The sequence below is a fragment of the Trachemys scripta genome, chromosome 3, assembly GCF_013100865.1.
Source record: "Trachemys scripta elegans isolate TJP31775 chromosome 3, CAS_Tse_1.0, whole genome shotgun sequence".
Classification (NCBI taxonomy): domain Eukaryota; kingdom Metazoa; phylum Chordata; order Testudines; family Emydidae; genus Trachemys; species Trachemys scripta.
Window position 1 is genome coordinate 9,644,530 of NC_048300.1, and position 18,503 is coordinate 9,663,032.

Genomic DNA, 18,503 nt, shown 5'->3' on the forward strand with positions numbered 1-18,503 from the left:
GACCCTAAATGACTAAGCCTTCTAAGTGCCTAAGTCATTTTTGAAAATGGGATTTAGGAGCCTAAGTCTCATCAGAAGTCAATAGGACTTAGTACCTAAGTGACACAGGCACTTAGGTGTCTAAGTTACATAAATACTTCCGACCATTTTACCCAACGCTTCTTTGTGCCTCGCTCCCCCTATCTGTACAATGGGGATAATAGCACTTCCCTACCCCAGAGGGCTGTTGTGAGCATAAATATAGTAAAGACTCAGCTCCTATGGCACTGAGGGCCATTATAAGTACTATAGATAGACTCATACTGAGTTTGACGTATTAAAGTAGGTAAACATGTAAAACTATTTATAGTACTTACATGGTGCCCACTACCATAGTATCTAAGCATTCACGCACATACACAAACTAAAAAACCTTTTAATGGGATCTCAAAGTCCTTTCCACATGCTAATTATGTCCCGCAGCATCCTCGTGACGTACAAAACATTACTGTTCACATTTTATAGATGGGTTGACCGCATGAGCGGTCAAACAACTTACCCATACACCAAGACAGGGGCTGAGTCAGGAACTGAAGCCAACTATCCTGACTCCAAGTGCACGGGACAATGACCCTTCCCTTATGCATGTAAATGAGCTGTGAGAATCTCTGACATTAGGCAGAACTGTGTTGCAATAATACATGGTGTACTGTACAGGATATGCACAAAGCAATACAAACTTGATTTCCACAGAAAACAACCTTCAGGGTGGGTGTGCAGCACCTACCACAACGGGATTCTGCCCCATGAATGGCGTTCCTAAGTGCCACTGCAATAGTTAATAACTCAAAGCTGTGACAGACCCAGACCAGTGGGGTACAGGAGTCGGGTAGAGGACAAATATACTGGTCACTGGATGAGTAGTTTTCTGCTCCTTGAGTGACCAGAGCAGGGGCTGCACTAGAGTAATCAGGAACCTGCTAGAACCTGTTAAGGCAGGCAGGCTAATTAGGACACCTGGAGCCAATTAAGAAGAAGCTGCTAGAATCAATTAAGGCAGGCTAATCAGGGCACCTGGGTTTTAAAAAGGAGCTCACTTCAGTTTGTGGTGCGAGTGTGAGGAGCTGGGAGCAAGAGGCGCAAGGAGCTGAGAGTGAGAGGGTGAGGGTGTGCTGCTGGAGGACTGAGGAGCACAAGCATTATTAGACACCAGGAGGAAGGTCCTGTGGTGAGAATAAGGAAGGTGTTTGGAGGAAGCCATGGGGAAGTAGCCCAGGGAGTTGTAGCTGTCATGCAGCTGTTACAGGAAGCACTATAGACAGCTGCAGTCCACAGGGCCCTGGGCTGGAACCCGGAGTAGAGGGCGGGCCTGGGTTCCCCCCAAACCTCCCAATTGACCTGGATTGTGGGTTCTTCCAGAGGGGAAGGTCTCTGGGCTGCTCCCCAACCCACATGGTGAATCTCTGAGGCAAGAAAATCCGCCAATAAGCGCAGGACCCACCAAGATAGAGGAGGAACTTTGTCACAAAGCCCACTTTTGGCTGTCCAGTCTGCAGAGCAGTATGTGAAGAGAGCTGAGATGAAGGGTCCCATATACATCACTGATTTGTTTGCAGGTGGTGGAGATCTCTCGGGAAGGCAGTGTGATTTAGAGCACCCGGGACAGCACTCGGAATAGGGAAGTACTGAATGCTAATTCCTGGTTCTGTGACTGGCTTGCCATGAGACCTTGGGCTAGCCACAATATCTCCATGCTTGATTCAATTACTTACTTAATCAGGAGTTACTACAATGATGTCAGCAGAGTTACGGTGATCGGAAACCTGAGCGAGCAAAAACACACCCAGCCCTCTTCATCTCATTGCAAGAGTAATGTGAGGAGTAGCTACCTAAGGTCCTGGTTCTGACGTCACTGACATTGGTCTAATTCCATTGGTTTCCAGGGAGCTACACCCATTTTACACCAGCATAGGTGAGATCAGAATTAGGTCCATAAAATTCTATACCATGTAAATGCTTAATAATAGTGGTGAGATGGTCTGTAACTATGCAAGGCAGCCAGGCCTGGTGCGAATTCTCTGCCATTACCCAGGTTACACCTCTGTAACTGCAATTAATATCAGAAGCCCATAAAAACCATGCATCACTGCTTTGTGTGATGGAGAAGCAGGATATAATTTTTGTTAGCTCACACTCTCCTAGGGCCCAATCATTGAAGGCGATGAGCGTTTCCTGGCCAGGATGACCACAGATCTCCAATAATGCCTACTACAAAACCCACATCTTTGCCCTAGCCTTCCCACAACCGGAAAAATAATGATGTCCAGCCCCTGCTGACCAGGAGGAAGAGATACATCTACGCATATGCTTCATAACATTGGAAGAGACTCCCATAGCACAATGAGGCACGCCGTAGAAGAGTTTACATGAGAAAGAAAGGCAGAGAGAATGCCCTTCAACTCCCATTGAACTCGGTTGGCACGGAAAGACAGTTAGCACTTCCCAAGCCAGCCCCCAGTTAGGAAGAAGAAACCGTTTGTTTCAGCTGGTTTAGGCTCCAGTTGGGCAACTCCTCCTTATTCAGCACATCATTGAAGCATTCATGTAATCCCCATTAGAATCCATGAGAGTTCAGCATTTGCTTAAAGTTATGGTGGCCTATGTTAGAAGAAGATTTTTTAAAAGATAAAGGAGAATCATGCGCTCCCTATGTCTATTCTATGAACAAATTTTTGCCTTTAATCCTACAGAAAAATCTGTGCCAATAAAGCAACGTAAAAGTGTTTATTACGATCAGTAGCTGATTTAAATAAAGGTAGCCTTATGAAAGCCTGTTGCTGAACCTTCACTGCTACAAACCTCGGAGAATTCCTTTAGCGACGATCGGCAGAGATGTTAGTCCTCTGAGCCATTTAATATCCTCCCACTTGATGGACGGATCAATCGCTTGGGCTACATAAACAGCCAGTCCACTATTTTCACCGTAGCCTTTCTCGGAGGAAAATGCCAAAGTGTCGGTGTTGAAATTTTTCATTCTAACGTTACACAGAGACAAAAGAAAATTACACTGAAAAAAGAAATATTTAAAAACCCGCATTCACCCTGCAATGAGTTCCATGCCAGCGGATCCCTTCGCTGGTACACATCTTATGGCAAGATCGGGGGCTCATATTGCACAGTGCGATGGGGCCGGTCACCTCCCGTGAGCGCCTCCTATCGGGCGGGTGTGTGCCTGCACTCTCTCTCTCTAGCTGCGTCACTTGTGGTGACCCCTTTAGGCTGTTAACTTCTCAAGCAGGTTTTCAGCGACTCAGCCCTCCGGCCGAGTCACACACCGTCTGTGGGTGTGTAACACAAGCCAACCCCTTCTGGGGTACACAGTCCAACAGGGCCTCTCACGGTGCCATTAGCTATGTCTCTATCGCTAGCCCTGTCCCTGGGCTCAGTCCTTAATCAGTCCAACAGGGCCTATCCCAGTACCCTCAACTGGTCTCTTTAGCCCTACCTCCGGGCTCGGTTCTCAACTGTCTCTCAGCCGCTTCTGGGCTAGCTTTCAATACTCCCTGCTCTGTTATAGAGCAGTGCCCCCAGGACTCCCTCCCTAGAGACACTTCACTCAGTAGCAAGGCTCACTGGCCCCAGCTCTTCAGCTAAAGCACTAGTTCAGTCCCCTTCTGGGGGGTTATCAAAGTCCACAAATGCTGACCCTCTTTGGGGTCTTCAGCCCGCTCCCTGGGGCCTGTGTAAATTCCCCTTCTTTGGGGCTTTGGCCACTCTGCCTGTGGCTGGCGGAGGGGTACCTGCTGGGCTCACGCACTACTCTGAGTCGCAACCCAGGGACCCTATAAATAGTAGCCACCTGCTGCATCCCTTTTAACTCTGTGGCAAATGTTCCCTGGGCCACTTCCCCATGGTCCCTTCACCTGTACCTTCACCCTTAGCTCAGGAATGAAGTCTTGCTGAGTCACTGCAGTCAGCAGGAGCACCTTCCTTGCTCCCCAGGTCCCTGCTGGCTGTGCTCTGTCCAGTCCTGGAACTGCTGCAACCAGCCAGGAGCACTTTCTTTGCTCCTCAGGATCCAGCCAGTAATTGGTCTGATCTGTCCAGCAGCTCCTTTTTATAGTAGCCTGATGGGCTGTGATTGGCTACCCCTGCAGCCTCTAATTGGCTGCTTCCATGCTGCTGCTCTAGGAAGCCTAAAGGAGTCACCTCTGCTGCTCCTTTTCTAGGATGGGGCATGGTAGGACTGAGAGGCCTCCAGCAGGGGGCCTCAGGGACTGATACACCCCATCACACACAGTTAGCAAAGGCACATATCCTCGCATTTAGGGTAGTATTCAATATCAACAACAAAAAAAGTCGGCCAGTCATGTGTCTCATGCTACTATCATTGCAGTCAATAGCAACACTCCCCTTGCTTTTAAGGGAAGTAAGATCAGGCCCCAGTCCAACAGCAAGTCGGTGTTAGGGTCAGGAATGGAACCTATGAAGAGGAAGGATGGCCCAGTGGTTAGGACAGTGGATTCAAGTCCCTTCTCTGCCTCAGGCTTCTTGTGTGACCTTGGACAAGTCACCAAGTCTCTCTGTGCCTCAGTTCCCCATCTGTACAATGGGGATGACACCACAGCCCTGCCTCCCACAGGAATGTTGTGAGGATAAATACAGTAAAGGTTGTGATGAGTTCAGATACTATGGTAACGGGGCCCATATAAGTACCTAAAATACATAGATGCTCCATTCTGCTGGACAAGAGCTGCTCCTTTAGGGCCTAATCCAAAACCCATTAATCACAATGAGTGATATCCTGATCTCATTGAAGTCAATGGCATAACACCTGTTGACTTCAATGCAACCAGGATTTCACCCAGTGGATCTGGCCCACAGGTATCTCTAAGAGTATGTCCATGCTACAAGCACTACAGCAGCACAGCTGTAGCTACATCACTGTAGTGTAGACAATGAGGCCATGTCTACACTGCCCCTGTGCCGCTGTAGCACTGTAGTGTAAACGCTTCCTACCTCAACGGAAAGGTTTTTTTCCATCAGTGTAGGCAATCCACTTCTCCGAGGCGATAGCTAAGTCAATGGAAGACTTCTCCCCTCAACCTACTCCTTATACAGTGGGGGTTCGGTCATCCTAAGTATGTTGCCCAGGGCATTAAATCTCACAGCTCTGAGGGACACAGCTAGGCCGGCCTAAGGCTTTGTCTACATTAGCACTTATGTCGGTCAGGGGCGTGAAAAAAACACCCCCTGACCAACATAAGTTTCGCCAACAAAACCCGCTGTGTGGACAGTGCTATGTCGGCGGGAGGCGCTGTCCTGCCGACATAGCTACCACCGCTCATTGGGGGTGGTTTAATTATGCTGGGGGACAGCTCTCTCCCATAGGCATAGAGGGAGACCTTACAGCGGTACAGCTGTGCCACTGTAAGGTCTGAAGTGTAGACATAGCCTAAGTTTTAGGTGTAGACCAGTCTTTAGTTAACCCACTTACATTTCAAGAGTTAGTTTGAAGCAAGAGAGATATCAAGGGGATTTTCCCCAGTGCAATCTTCATAGTCTGGCTCATCAGATGAGCTCACAAAGGCCTCATTAGGATTATAGTGGGAGTGGGAGTGGCAGCAATTGCTAACAATCAAGGTTGCTTAACAGTTTCCATTCAAACACCCCTTCTTACAGTTGTACGTAACTTTCTGAAATGTTTACCTTTGGGACTGAGGTAAATTTTTTTTATTGGACTAACTCCTCCCCTCTCCAGAAGTAGGTCCAATAAAAGATAACGCCTCACCCAACTCGTCTCTGTAGTATCCTGGGACCAGCATGGCTACAACAACACTGCAGATCTTTTGGACTGAAATTTTCCTTGCACGGTCACTGCCTGAAGGTGAATATTTTTGGAAAGTTTGAGCAAATGAAGGTTCCACTGTTTTTGGAGTAAGATGAAAAGAAGCGTGTCATGTACTTCTTGTACACAGTAGGTTGCAGGGCTATGAACAGCAGGTCAGATTCTTATACCAGATATGGGCCGGCTACAGAGCTTCTTTCACTGAGAGATACACCAGAGGTGTGTCTTTCATAACCATCCTTTAAAGCACTCCTGCCTATAGCACAGGGTGCCACCTAGTGGCTGAACACTATTGTACAGTTTAGCATTCCAAAACAGGCTGGGAGGATCACACTGGGCTTTGTTAAGCTCTATGCCTTGCATATGGGTATAGGAGGGTTCGCAGTCCTTAAGCCTTGCAAAGGGTTGTGACGATTCATCATTTCATTTGTCCAACAAGCATGACATCAAATCAGTTGATTCTAGTTTCCTTCCGAAACACAAAAAAGAAATCCATGACACTCCATACCAGAAAGTATACTGTTGTTATCTGTATTGTGGTAACACCCAGAGATGCTAAGTGGTGCTAGGTGCTGTACATACACCTAGTAAGAGACAGGCGCTGCTCCAAAGAGCTCATTGTCTTAATAGACAAGAGACTTACCCAAGTCACCCAGTGACAAAGCCAGGAATAGTACCAAGCTCTTCTGTGGCCCACTCCAATGCCCTCTCTACCAAACAACTCTGCCTTTTCAGAAACTGGGCCCATTCTCTGATGGCAGGAAGTTTCATTTTGAATTTCAGTGAACAGCTCTAGGAACCAAGCAATTTTCACAAGAAACCGGCTGGTTTCACTTCTCTGTTCGTACCTGAAACTAGCTGAATTTCACCTGGTTTTAGGCTTTCATTGTGCTGCTCTAATCGTAGCATTAGAAGAAAACGAGAAGGGAACAGTCTGCGTCCTCCCTCCCCTCTCCAAGTAAGATCCAGCTTTTTAGCACTTGGTTTGTGGGGTGGATAGGAAAAAACAGAACCACGGAGCCGATTATAGCAATAACTGTTGTTTTTCTTGGACTCTGAAATGCAGATCAACGCTTGAATGAATGTTGTCTTACATACATTTCTGTGCACAATGGCACCTTGTTGTTACTCAGAAACTTTGTTGAAAGTCTGAAGCCAAGAAAAAGTTATCAGATCACTTGACAAAAGCATCATACTGGAGAATTTCACCTATGGCTCTGAAACAAAAAGCTACATGGATGTCTTTTTGTGTTTTTCATTTGAATTACACTATTTCAGTGTTTAAAATAATTCCCTGGTGTTAGAAGGTTTTACAGGGTTAATTCAGTGAAAAAGCAAATTGTCAACAAGGTAATTCCACAACTTGGGCAAAACTGTTTCAGAAACGTTCTACCCAGTCTGCCCGCGCAGAGGCTCACAGGTAAGACTTGCTTCATTAGCAGTAAGTGACGCAGCAGACAGGAAGAGTTGTAGGAAACAGATCTTGGGTATGAGCGCTGAGTGACTCGTGTTATGTGCTGAGAGCCAGCAATCCTGACTCAGCGTGGATTCCTCAAATCCCCTGGTGGCACGCTGAACAAGGTGCCTCCTGCAACTGGATCCTTTCTCCAGTCCAACTCATTACACTAAAGATCCAGATTTCATAGAATCATAGGACTGGAAGGGACCTCAAGAGGTCATCTAGTCCAGGCCCCGGCACTCATGGCAGGACTAAGGATTATCTAGACCATCCCCGACAGGTGTTTGTCCACCCTGCTCTTAAAAATCCCCAATGATGGAGATTCCACAACCTCCCTAGGCAATTTATTCCAGTGCTTAACTACCCTGACAGTTAGGAAGTGTTTCCTAATGTCCAACCTAAACCGCCCTTGCTGCAATTTAAGCCCATTGCTTCTTGTCCGATCCTCAGAGGTTAAGAAGAACAATTTTTCTCCCTCCTCCTCGTAACAACCTTTTATGTACTTGTATTTGTTTGTTTTTAATCAGGAGGTGTTCCCCTTCCCCCTTCCCCACTGCTTTTAATGCTCCCACTGACACTCAAGACTGTTTATCTCAGTGTTGGTCTCAAGTACACTCCTAGAGGTGGCAGGGGTGAGAGCATGACAAAGGAAGTTTGCTCAGCTCCTGAGTCATAAAGGAAAATGTGAGGCACTTAACCTGGAAGAACCTCCTCCTCCCCTCCCCGCCCCCGAAGGGAACAACCCAAAACCACACATAACATTGCAGGAGCAGCAGCAACAGGTGTGTATGTCCTAACGGAACATGGACTTTCCGGAGCAGCAGGCTGGTAAGTACCTGAGGTGCGGGGGGAGCTGGAATTTGTTGCGTACGTCATCAAAGCGCTTGCCAAGGAGCGGCGTGTCCACCGTCACAAAGATTCCTTTGTAGCCTGCTCTCTCAGCATGCTGCACGAGTGACCTGGTGACCTCCCGGTCCTTGTAGATATAAAGCTGAAGCCAGTGAAGGCCATCAGGAGCCGCCTGGGCAACTTCTTCGATGGTGGAGGTGGCCCAGGAGCTGAGCATCATCCCTGTCCCCAGCGACCTGCAAGCTGAGAAGCAGAAGTTAGATTTGTGCCCGTTCTTCATAAGTGGGACCCCTTTAGAGCTGGCTACGTGGCAGGAGTCACCGGGTTAAAACAGCAGTGAAGACACGGCAGCTTTGCTTCCAATTCAGGTTAGCAGCTCAAGTTAAAGCCGGTAGGGAAGTCTGGCATTGGACTCAAAGCGGCTAACCCAAGTTAAAAGCAGAGTTGCCGTGTCTTCACTGCGGTTGTCCCCCAAATTAGCTCACTTGGGCTAAGAACACGTCTTTTTTTCCCCGCAGTGAAAATATACCCTGAATAGTGGGCACACAAAGGGTGGGAGGTAAAAGAGAGGTGACTTGCCCAAGGTCAAACAGCAGGTCAGTGGCAGAGCTGGGAATACAACCTAGGTCTCCTGCCTCCCAATCTAGTTCCCTGTCTATTGGACTGCAGTGCCTCTTGAGATTTTTCCTCCTAGAACTTAAATATCTTGTGGGTGAAAAATCCCGCCTGTGCAGAAAGTTAGCGATAGAGTTATGCATCATTTAAAAGCTCCACATAGGGGTCAGTGGTGCCCAGGCTGTGTGCTAGCTCTCTGCACAGAGGGGAATTCCACCCCAGGGTGCCTGACAAACTAACTAACCTCGCACAATCATATTTTGAGACTCTAACAGGGCAATCTATCACAATGTAAAACAGAGGGAAACACACAGTAAAGCTCTAAAATATCAGAGAAAGCCTGCTTTTTTCTGGGTGCACCACAGCATGCATATTTTTCATGTAAATGGGCCTCTGTCTACAAACCTCATCTCCATACTTTCCAGGCCCTAAACAGTGGTCTTTATGACGACGTTTGATTAAATAAGGATTACAAATCTCTCAAAGTGGAATCTTATGAACAGTTTATTCAAACAAATTGGTTACACCCTCCCACAACCACTGGGCAGCCTTCAATCAGTGAAACAAGCACGCTTTGGGCTTCTATCTTGCAAGTTTTGCTACTCCATGAAGCACAGACAGAGGGACGCGTAAATTACAGAATCCATGAAGCAGGATAAATATAGCTATCAGACAGGCGTTTATGATGCATCAGACTCTTCTAAGCGTTTGTTTTTATTTATATTCTCCTTTTGCTTAACTCAGTAGAAGGACAACTGTATAAAGTGAACAACAACAGATGGATCTCTTGCATTTACACCAGGGGTTCTCAAACTGGGGGTTAGGACCCTTCAGGGGGTCACGAGGTTATTCCATGGGGGGTCGCGAGTTGTGCACCTCCACCCCAAACTCCACTTTGCCTCCAGCATTTATAATGGTGTTAAAAACAACTTCTTTGCATATTTAATTTAAAAGGGAGGTCGCACACAGAGCCTTGCTACGTGAAAGGGGTCTCCATACAAATGTTTGAGAACCACTGGTTTACACTGTACTAGTGAGAGAAACGATAGAGAACATTTTCACTCCCTGGCCTACCCAGAAAATTGTAAATTGCAAATCATTTATTTGAAAAACTTTGCCTCTTATTTGTTTCACAAATTAGCAGCAACCGTAGAATGACTTCTGCCAATGGATCCATTGCCCAAAATTACGTGCTGAATAATTCCCGGTCTAAATGACAGGTGGTTCACAAAGCAGTTCTTTGAAAATATTTAGAAATCAAGTTGATTTGGTTGAACATGTAAGTAACCTGGTACCTTTCTACAAAAACAACAAGGAGTCTGGTGGCACCTTAAAGACTAACAGATTTATTTGGGCATAAGCTTTCGTGGGTAAAAACCTCAGAAGTGGGGATGAAGTTTTTACCCACGAAAGCTTATGCCCAAATAAATCTGTTAGTCTTTAAGGTGCCACCAGACTCATTGTTTTTGTAGATACAGACTAACACGGCTACCCCCCGATACCTGGTACATTTCTGTCACATGATTAGATGAGAATCATTTTAACAGTTAGGTATCTGGCTTGATTCCTCTCATATTTGAAATTGACCAAATCATCATCATTCTTCCCATGCCATCAGGTGCATAACGCAGAAGCCAGATGGTGCAAACCATCCCTATTCCTGGGCTTGTTTCTCCAGCTCTTTTCTATTCAGATGTAGTAAGGCTGCGCCACCCATCACTGTGCTACCGAATGTGCCTCTAGATCCTCCTCTCCATCCCTTGCACTGGGGGTCACCAAAGACATGCTTGTTTAGGTTGCCTGTTATTATGGGCCAAATCCAAAATCAAAACTATAGGCATCCATTTTGGATCTGTAGTGTCAAACCACACACACACACAAATTCAAAGTTGTTCGGATTCTAAGTTCCCATTTTAGCTGATCTACACTTTAAATATCTTGGACCTTTTAAAACATTTGAAAACAATATTTTTTAGCCTTCCAAAAAAACTATGATGCTTGTGGCTGTTCTAAAATAACTTCAGATACTTAAACCATTTTTGTTAACAATAGTGAAATGATCCAGTAATGGAAGAATCAGCTCCTTAAAAGTTATGTGGCCTCATAAGCACTATTAACTTTCCTGGGAGTTACTGTCTGGATAATGGAGAACAGACTGTTAGATGAATTCCAGGCTAATGCGATCTGAATGGCCATGAGAATAACTCCACTGATCTTAATCTTAATGATGATGTAGCATGCTGTTGAGGGAGGGGCTTGGTGTCCGCACCAGGCAGTACCTCCATGATTGAAAGGCCTGGATCTCAGCCTCCACTGTGACCAGGCCGAGAAGGGGTGCTTAGGCAGGGCTTTCTGGGCCCAGAGCTGCTCCTTAACCCTTTCCACCCTGGTGTGGAGCTTATATCACACAGCATCCCCTTCAAGCTAGGACCCAGTGGTGGATCTTTCTCCTGCTCTTCTCCCCCATCCAGAGAGAAAAAAATCAATGTTTGCTTGTGCCTTTCCGAGGCAGTGGAGCACCTTGGAGTTTGTCCCTTGGAAGAATAGTTTCATACTCAAATATAATGCCAGGTGTTCTTCGCTGTCTGCTTCTTGGGACAACATGGCCCCAAGGCCCACCACTGATGCATCTGTCTGTAGGATAAATGACTTGGAAAAATCAAGGTAAAAGAGAACCGGCCCCTGGATTAGCTGGTCCTTCAAAGTCTAGAAGTCTCTGTCACATGGCTCCGTCCATTGCACCTTCCTGGGTGGGGTCCTCTTTATGAGGTTCATAAGAGGGGCGGTTATTGTGGCAAACCTAGGCACAAAACGTCTATAATAGCCAATCAGGCTGATGAAACACTGAATCTGCTTTTTGTTTGCAAGGGCTGGGCAATCAGTCAGTGCCTGGACTTTATCCAAAAGGAGGTGTAGTCAGCCCCGCCTCACTGTGTACCCAAGGTATGTCACTTCTCTCTGCCCCAAGCAGCACTTGTCCAAGTTTGTGGTAAGCCCTGCATTCTCGAGAGCTTGGACGACCGCGGTGATGTGATGCAGGTGGTCCTCCCATCTGCTACTATAAATGACTATGTCATCAAAACAGGCAGCCACGTACTGGTTGTGGGGTCACAGCACCTAGTCCATTAGTCGCTGAAAGATTGTAGCCTCTCCGTGCAGGCCGAAGGGCATCGTCATGAATTGATAGAGGCCAAAAGGTGTTAGGAAGGTTATCTTCTCCCAGGATGCCCTCATCAGCAGCGTTTGCCAATAACCTTTTGTTAAGTCCAGCATGGAGATGTACTTGGTGCTCCCTTGTCTCTTTAATAGCTCATCCACCCGGGGCATTGGGTAGGCATCAAAGCATGATATCGTATTGGCCTTTCTGAAGTCTATACAGAACCAGGTTGTGCCACTGTTTCTCGTCATCATCAAAGGCCTGGGGCACCTTGGCAGTGAGGCCTGGGCCCAGCCGTGTGGGGCCTTTATGGCTTCTCAGTAGAATCCTGCACCACACAATGGCTCCCCTGCTCCATCTGCCCTGACTGAGCTGAGCTGCCTCCACTGTGAGCATGGCCAGCAGGGGTGGCTGGGAGGGGCTTTCTGGACCCAAAGCTGCTCTTTAACCTTCACCTCCCCAATGTGGGGCTTGTACACCCCATCGCACATGCATATTGGCCTGTGTCAACTGGTCAGACCAGATGGTTGCAATGGTCCCGTCAGGTTTGATAATCTAGCTGTTGCTGGAAATATGCACCCCATTCTAGTATTTTATTTTAGCAATAGTGTTATGAGAGAAGAAATTAGCTACTACAGCAACCATATTTTATCCTTAAATTTCAGAATGTGCTTTTATTTGCTTAGTTACGCAAACTACTCCTGGATCCACACCCACTTTGGACACTCTTGTATTAGCAAGAGACATTTGGACAGAGCTTACACATCAGATTAATTTTGCTAGCCTGCCCACCCACTCTTGTTTTTCATTTACCTTTTACCTCTTGTCTTTTAGGCCTCAATCCTACTGTGGTTGACACATGTCCTTAACTAGATACATGTTGATTTCTCCCATTAAAGGCAAAATGGCTACTCAAATTGCCTAAAGTTAGGCATGCATCAAGGTCATTTCAAGTTCAGACTGTAAATTTCAGACTGTAAATTCTGTAGGGCAGAGCCCTGTATGTTTGTGCCTAGCACAAAGGGGCTCTGATCCAGTTGAAGGCCATGAGAGGCCTCGGGACACTACCATAACATAAATGATAAATAATAATCAACTGTGATTCTGCTGGGGAATTCAATTTTAAAAATGGGATAAAGGGACAGATTAAAGCTTAATGAGTCCAGATCAACCAAGAAGGGGGCCAAAACCCCACCAAGGAGTGTGGCGAGAGGTAACACAGTGTTTCTTAACTCTTTCCATACTAGCAGCCCACCTCCACAGTTTCCTCCTCTCACCTAGACAGGATCTAGCTGGGATCCCAATCCCATTTAACCGTAGAGGCAAGAAAGGTAGGTCAGGACTTCTACGTTCAGACCCCTTGGGGAAGCATGTTTAAGGTTCTCTGGGGTTTGGCTTACATATTGTGACTCAGGTTGTTCATTGCCTTGTATGTTTCTTGGGAGGTTGACTAAATTTTCTTTGTTTCTCACAGGGAGATTCTCCCATCATTTCTGGGCTTGGGGGACCCTTTGGAAATGACAACCTGAATTGCCAGTCTGACCCAAATCCATCACTAAATATATCATCTCTAGCTCACGGGATAATGCATTATGTTGGTTCAACATGATGCCCTTAAAACTTGGCAGTAATTTTTGGAGAGAAACAACCATGTTTTCCAAGTTGTATTTTCTAAGAAATAAAATTGTTTGAAGTGCCTAAAGTTATTTGCTTGATGAAACACAGTTGGCCAAGAAGGTCCCTGCAATGACTTGCTCAACAAAACACTCTGTGCCAGCTGTGCCTAAAATAATTTTGTTGACTAAATGAATTTTGTCATCTGTGCAGGAAGTCATTATGGAGTGGGGAAAATATGCAATGACGAAGTACAAAATGATTTCTGTTGATCTAAAAAATTCAGAGTTGTCATTCCGGAGCATTTCCACAAATGTGCACCGTGAAGGCCACGGACTGCGTCAGCCTCTCCCATGGTTCTGTTTGCTGCCGGAGCTCTGATTAGCTCAGACCAGCCATTTTTGCCAGCGTTGACATTGTTTGTTAAACAAATGAAATGACTCCATTGAGATTTTCCAGAAGTACAGCTGAGAAGCCAGTGACCTAAAGGGGAATGCGGCACCCAGATCTGCCAGTTGCAGTAGACTGGAAGTACGTAGGAGAAGTCACACACAAAAACAGTATAAGATCTGTTCTCTCTACAGATGCTGAAGGAATACACCTCCCCTCCTTCCCTACGAAATAGGAGAGTGCAGGGGGAAAACTTTGACCTTGATTTCTAGCTGGTTTGTTTAAGTGCCAGATTATGGCCTGGCCATAAGTGACCTTCCAAGGAGCCTAAGTAAGTATAAGCAACTTGCCGCCTGTGCACAGCATTCCCATATTCCTGCTGCAGATGCAGGGGGAGAAAAAGAAATGCTGCATGACTGGCTCAACGACACCTCATGCAGGTGGGCAGAAAGAGATAACATGGATGGAACCTTGGCTCGCCCCCTCCTCACATGCCTGTCCAGCTGAGCCAATGGGGTGAGGAAAGGTTCATTAGCTAGCAGTAATCAGAATCACTGGGAGATGACTTATTCCCCATCTCAGGCTGATGCTCTGTATAGTGGAACTCACTGAGCAAATCAGACGCAGTAAACATGCTTTTGAAAAATAAAGAGGTGGGGAAAGACTGCTCATTCTACAAACCATACAACCTGTTGTGTTGGAAAAGTCAGCATCGTACTGTCTCTTGGGGTCCAATCCTTGATGACGGTGTGCCTGCTGAATGGTGGCCAGCTATCCAAAGTAGATACGAGATCGAGAGTTGCTACGTCTCGAAGCTGGACTTACTGTGCCTGCAACCTGACCACCACCCCTCCCCCATTCCTCACTGAGATCAAATCAGGGCATCCTTAGTCCCCAGGCAACAGCTTCTCCAAGGAACTAAAGGGCATCCTTCTTCCAGCCAAGAGCCCCATGCAGGTGAGTGGTTCCTGAGACCCCTCACAACAGCCATTCTCCTGCTGGAAAAGTACGTTCTCACAATAGGAGAGGAATATGAAATCTATTTTTTCTGTATATCTTACAGGGAATGCAAGGTTACAGAGTGTTGTATTTTCCAAGAGACCAGCCCAGGTCCTCACCTGGTGTAAAAATCACTGTAGCTCCATCGAAGCCATGTTGATTTACACCAACTGGCGATCTCTTTTGGAGGGGATACCGCTCAGGCTTCCACGGGGATAGAGGCTTTTTTGAGCATACAATCCGCTAATAACTAGCTTTTATATGGCACTTTTCATCACTGGATCTCAAAGCACTTAATGCAGCAAGTATCATGCTTTTTCCTTTTCTGATTTAAAACTCAAGACAGTTAAATGTCAGATCATCTGTTAAGCTCGAAATTTTAGGTACACCAAAGCCAGGACATTCCAAAATGAAGGTATATCAGACTGCCACAACCACAACTCAACCCTTGCAGACAGTAGTTTGTATCACTGTACTGTATATGCCAGTTAATATATGCCTTAAAAGCGCGTAGGTCCTGGTTTCTGTGGTAATCAGTTATGGAATGTCCTGAATTTTGTGCATTTTAAATTTCAGCCATAACACGGAGTTACCGTGGTTGCATTTAAAAGCATTATGGGTCTCAGTTTTCTCAGCAATGTCCTATCATTGTAACAAAGGCCAAAAAGATCAGCTGACCAGCCATTTCTAAGAGCACGACTATCTATTAAAGGTATTAGAGCTCCATCATGTGGAACATATCTGTATAACTATAGAGAGATCTCAAAAACCATTAACTAGCTAATAAATCTCCCAGGATGGAAGCAATGCATCTTTAAACATGGTATAAATCTTCATCAAAGCAACTTGCTCTTACAGAGTTTCTGATTCAGGCTGAAGGCTAACGAGCGATGAAGGCTAGTCTTAATCGAAGGGCTACGATCGATCGAGTCCTTGGACACTGTGGTGAGCTGTGTTGCAATTCACCCCAGCAGACCCTGCGTGCAGTGCCTCGAACCACTTTTTTCATGTAGAACTCAATCCTCCAATAGGAATAGAGCCAGACTCAAAGTTGCCCCTTAATAAGGAACAGACACTGGCATTGGTCTGCTTCTAGCATGGGAGATGTAGCTAAATGTATAGTTTACGCATGCACCTTTCCCACACAGTGCTGGTCTTTTACCTCGTTATCCCAGATTTTATAGCCCCGTTCATTATTTCACATGACGACAATTTAAAGGTACTGGCTGGTCCTCTTTCATGTACAATTATTGCCTGGTCTCTGAGATACAGAGAGCACTCGGTGTGTAATTCCATAGGGTTAGGCTGAGCTAGAGACACACAGCCCAGAGTAAGGAGTAAGAAGAAGCTCCAAGCTAGACACTGAATAATGGTTAATGCCCCTGGACCTTAGCTCTATATTACAGCCTTGTAGACTGTAAGCTCTTTGGGGCAGAGATCATCATTTACTATATGTTTGTACAATGAGGCCCCAGCTTGGCCGACTCCTTGGCAGGACCGCAATATAAATGTGAAACGTTAATATGTACTCAAAGGGTTCAATTCCTTGAGCAGGTGGCACTGTTATGCTGAAGCAAAGGCTCCTGACTCCTACAGACGAAGGCATGGATTCTCGTAGCTGTACGTAAACAGACCCACGACTGCCAGTAGAGGTGGAGTAATACCGGGGAGACAATCCATTAATTTGTGTTGGCATTTTTATGGACTTATTTGTACTGAATTGTTGTACTGACTGCTTTCACACACCCTTCTGCGTGCAAGTATTCTAGCAAAGGACTTTACCAGGAGGAATGATCCCAGAAGCAGCTAATTGCCAGTGGCTATTGCAGAACATGTGAGCCAAGTAAACATTGAATTCACAAACAAACACTAGAAACCTGATTCTGAGGATTATGCTCCTCCAGTCAGGGAACAGAAACAATACCACATGACTGGCATGTAAATGAAAACAACTGAAATGCTGAATATCAAATACTCCCCTCATAAGCTGCTTGCAAGCAAGCTATCAGCCAAAAAAATATTCATAGAATGTGTTGGGAGGATAATTTTGAATAACAAATCTGAGGAAATTGCCTGGGGACGTTGTGAAGACCAAAACTATAACAGGGTTCAAAAAAAGAACTAGATACATTGATGGAGGACAGGTCCATCAATGGCTATTAGCCAAGATGGTCAGGGATGTAACCTCATGCTCTGAGTGTCCTTAGCCTCCGTTTGCCAGAAGCTGGGAGTGAATGATCGGGGATGGATCACACTCAATGGTTGCCGGTCCTGTTCATTCCCTCTGAAGCATCTGCTATTGGCCACTATCGGAAGACAGAATACTGGGCTAGATGGACCATTGGTCTGATGCACTATGCCCTTCTTATGAAATTGTGACCGGTTTACAGCCAGTTGCCAACAAACAAAAAAGAGGCAAAATGCCTTGAATTAATTATTTGTTATGAATCATTAACCTAGCTCAAGGTATCATGAGTGATAACTAGAATGACTAGAGTCCTGGAAAACATACCTTATATTGAGAGACTAAATTAGCTCAATCCATATAATTTATTGAAGAGCAGGGTAAGAGGTGATTTGCTCCAGCTCTGTAAGTGACTTCTGGCAGTGGAGGGTTTTTTAGTCTTGCAAACAAAGGCATAGCAAGATTGAATGGTTGGATCCTGAAGCGAGAGACATTCAGACTAGAAATCGGGCACACGAGGGACGTGCTGGATTCCCCATCACTCAGAGTCCAAGTCAAGACCGGGTGTCTTTCTAAAAGACATGCTATGGCCCAAGCAGAAGTTACAGGTTTGGGGCAGATCTTAATGGGTGAGGTTCTTTGGCTTGTTTTATACAGGGGGTCAGACCAGATGATCAGAATGTTCCCATCTGGCCTTAAAATCGCTGAATCTATAAAGTATTATTTATATTACAAGTTGATTCCAAAAAGCATGTGATGATCTGCAGACACCTCAAAAGTCATAGTCTTTGTCCCAGTAAGTTTACAAAAGAAAAACTGACAAAGGGTTAGAGAAAAGGGTGCAACATAGAAGCAAAATTGATACACAGATGACTGACACCCAGTGAGATTCTGCCAGAATCTCAAGGAGTTCTGCGGGGATTCTATACAACCATCTGCACTTCATAGTACCGACAATGCAAACACCTGTCATTTGCTCCTGTTTCCTTGCCATGTATTTAAGCTGATGGCACTTTTCCATGTTTATCTCTCCTGCAAACCATTGTTACACTGAAGCGCCATCAGGCTGCAAGTGCCCCCACAGATGTTCTTTTAAAGAAGAATGTTTCTAAATCAAATTTTTCACACCTCCGTGCCTAAAGAGAAGCAACTAAATCAAAGTGACCTGCTTTTCAAAGGTGCTGGGTGTACACAGTTCTCATCTGAAGCCAGATGGAGATGCACATGCTCAGTAGCTTTGAAGGCCACTTCGATTTAAGTCCCTAAACATTAAATTAGTGCCTGACATTAGATCCCCAAAGTTTGCAGACGTTGGCCCATGTTGCTGTTGAAATGGGACTCATTTGGTACAAAAGAATATAATCACTTCATGATTTGTCCCTTCTCTTTTTTACAGAGAAATAAAGAC

General features: G+C 45.7%; 1 protein-coding gene across 1 annotated transcript in view; it reads right to left on the minus strand.

Moving 5' to 3' along the window:
- Positions 1-18,503, minus strand: part of HAO1 (hydroxyacid oxidase 1) — a 54,151-nt gene that overhangs the window by 12,006 nt on the left and 23,642 nt on the right. The window contains exons 3-4 of the mRNA XM_034764103.1: positions 8,123-8,378; positions 2,839-3,014 (exon numbers count right to left, since the gene is read on the minus strand). Of these exons, the coding sequence (XP_034619994.1) occupies positions 2,839-3,014; positions 8,123-8,378 (432 nt within the window). The remainder of the gene's footprint in view (positions 1-2,838; positions 3,015-8,122; positions 8,379-18,503) is intronic.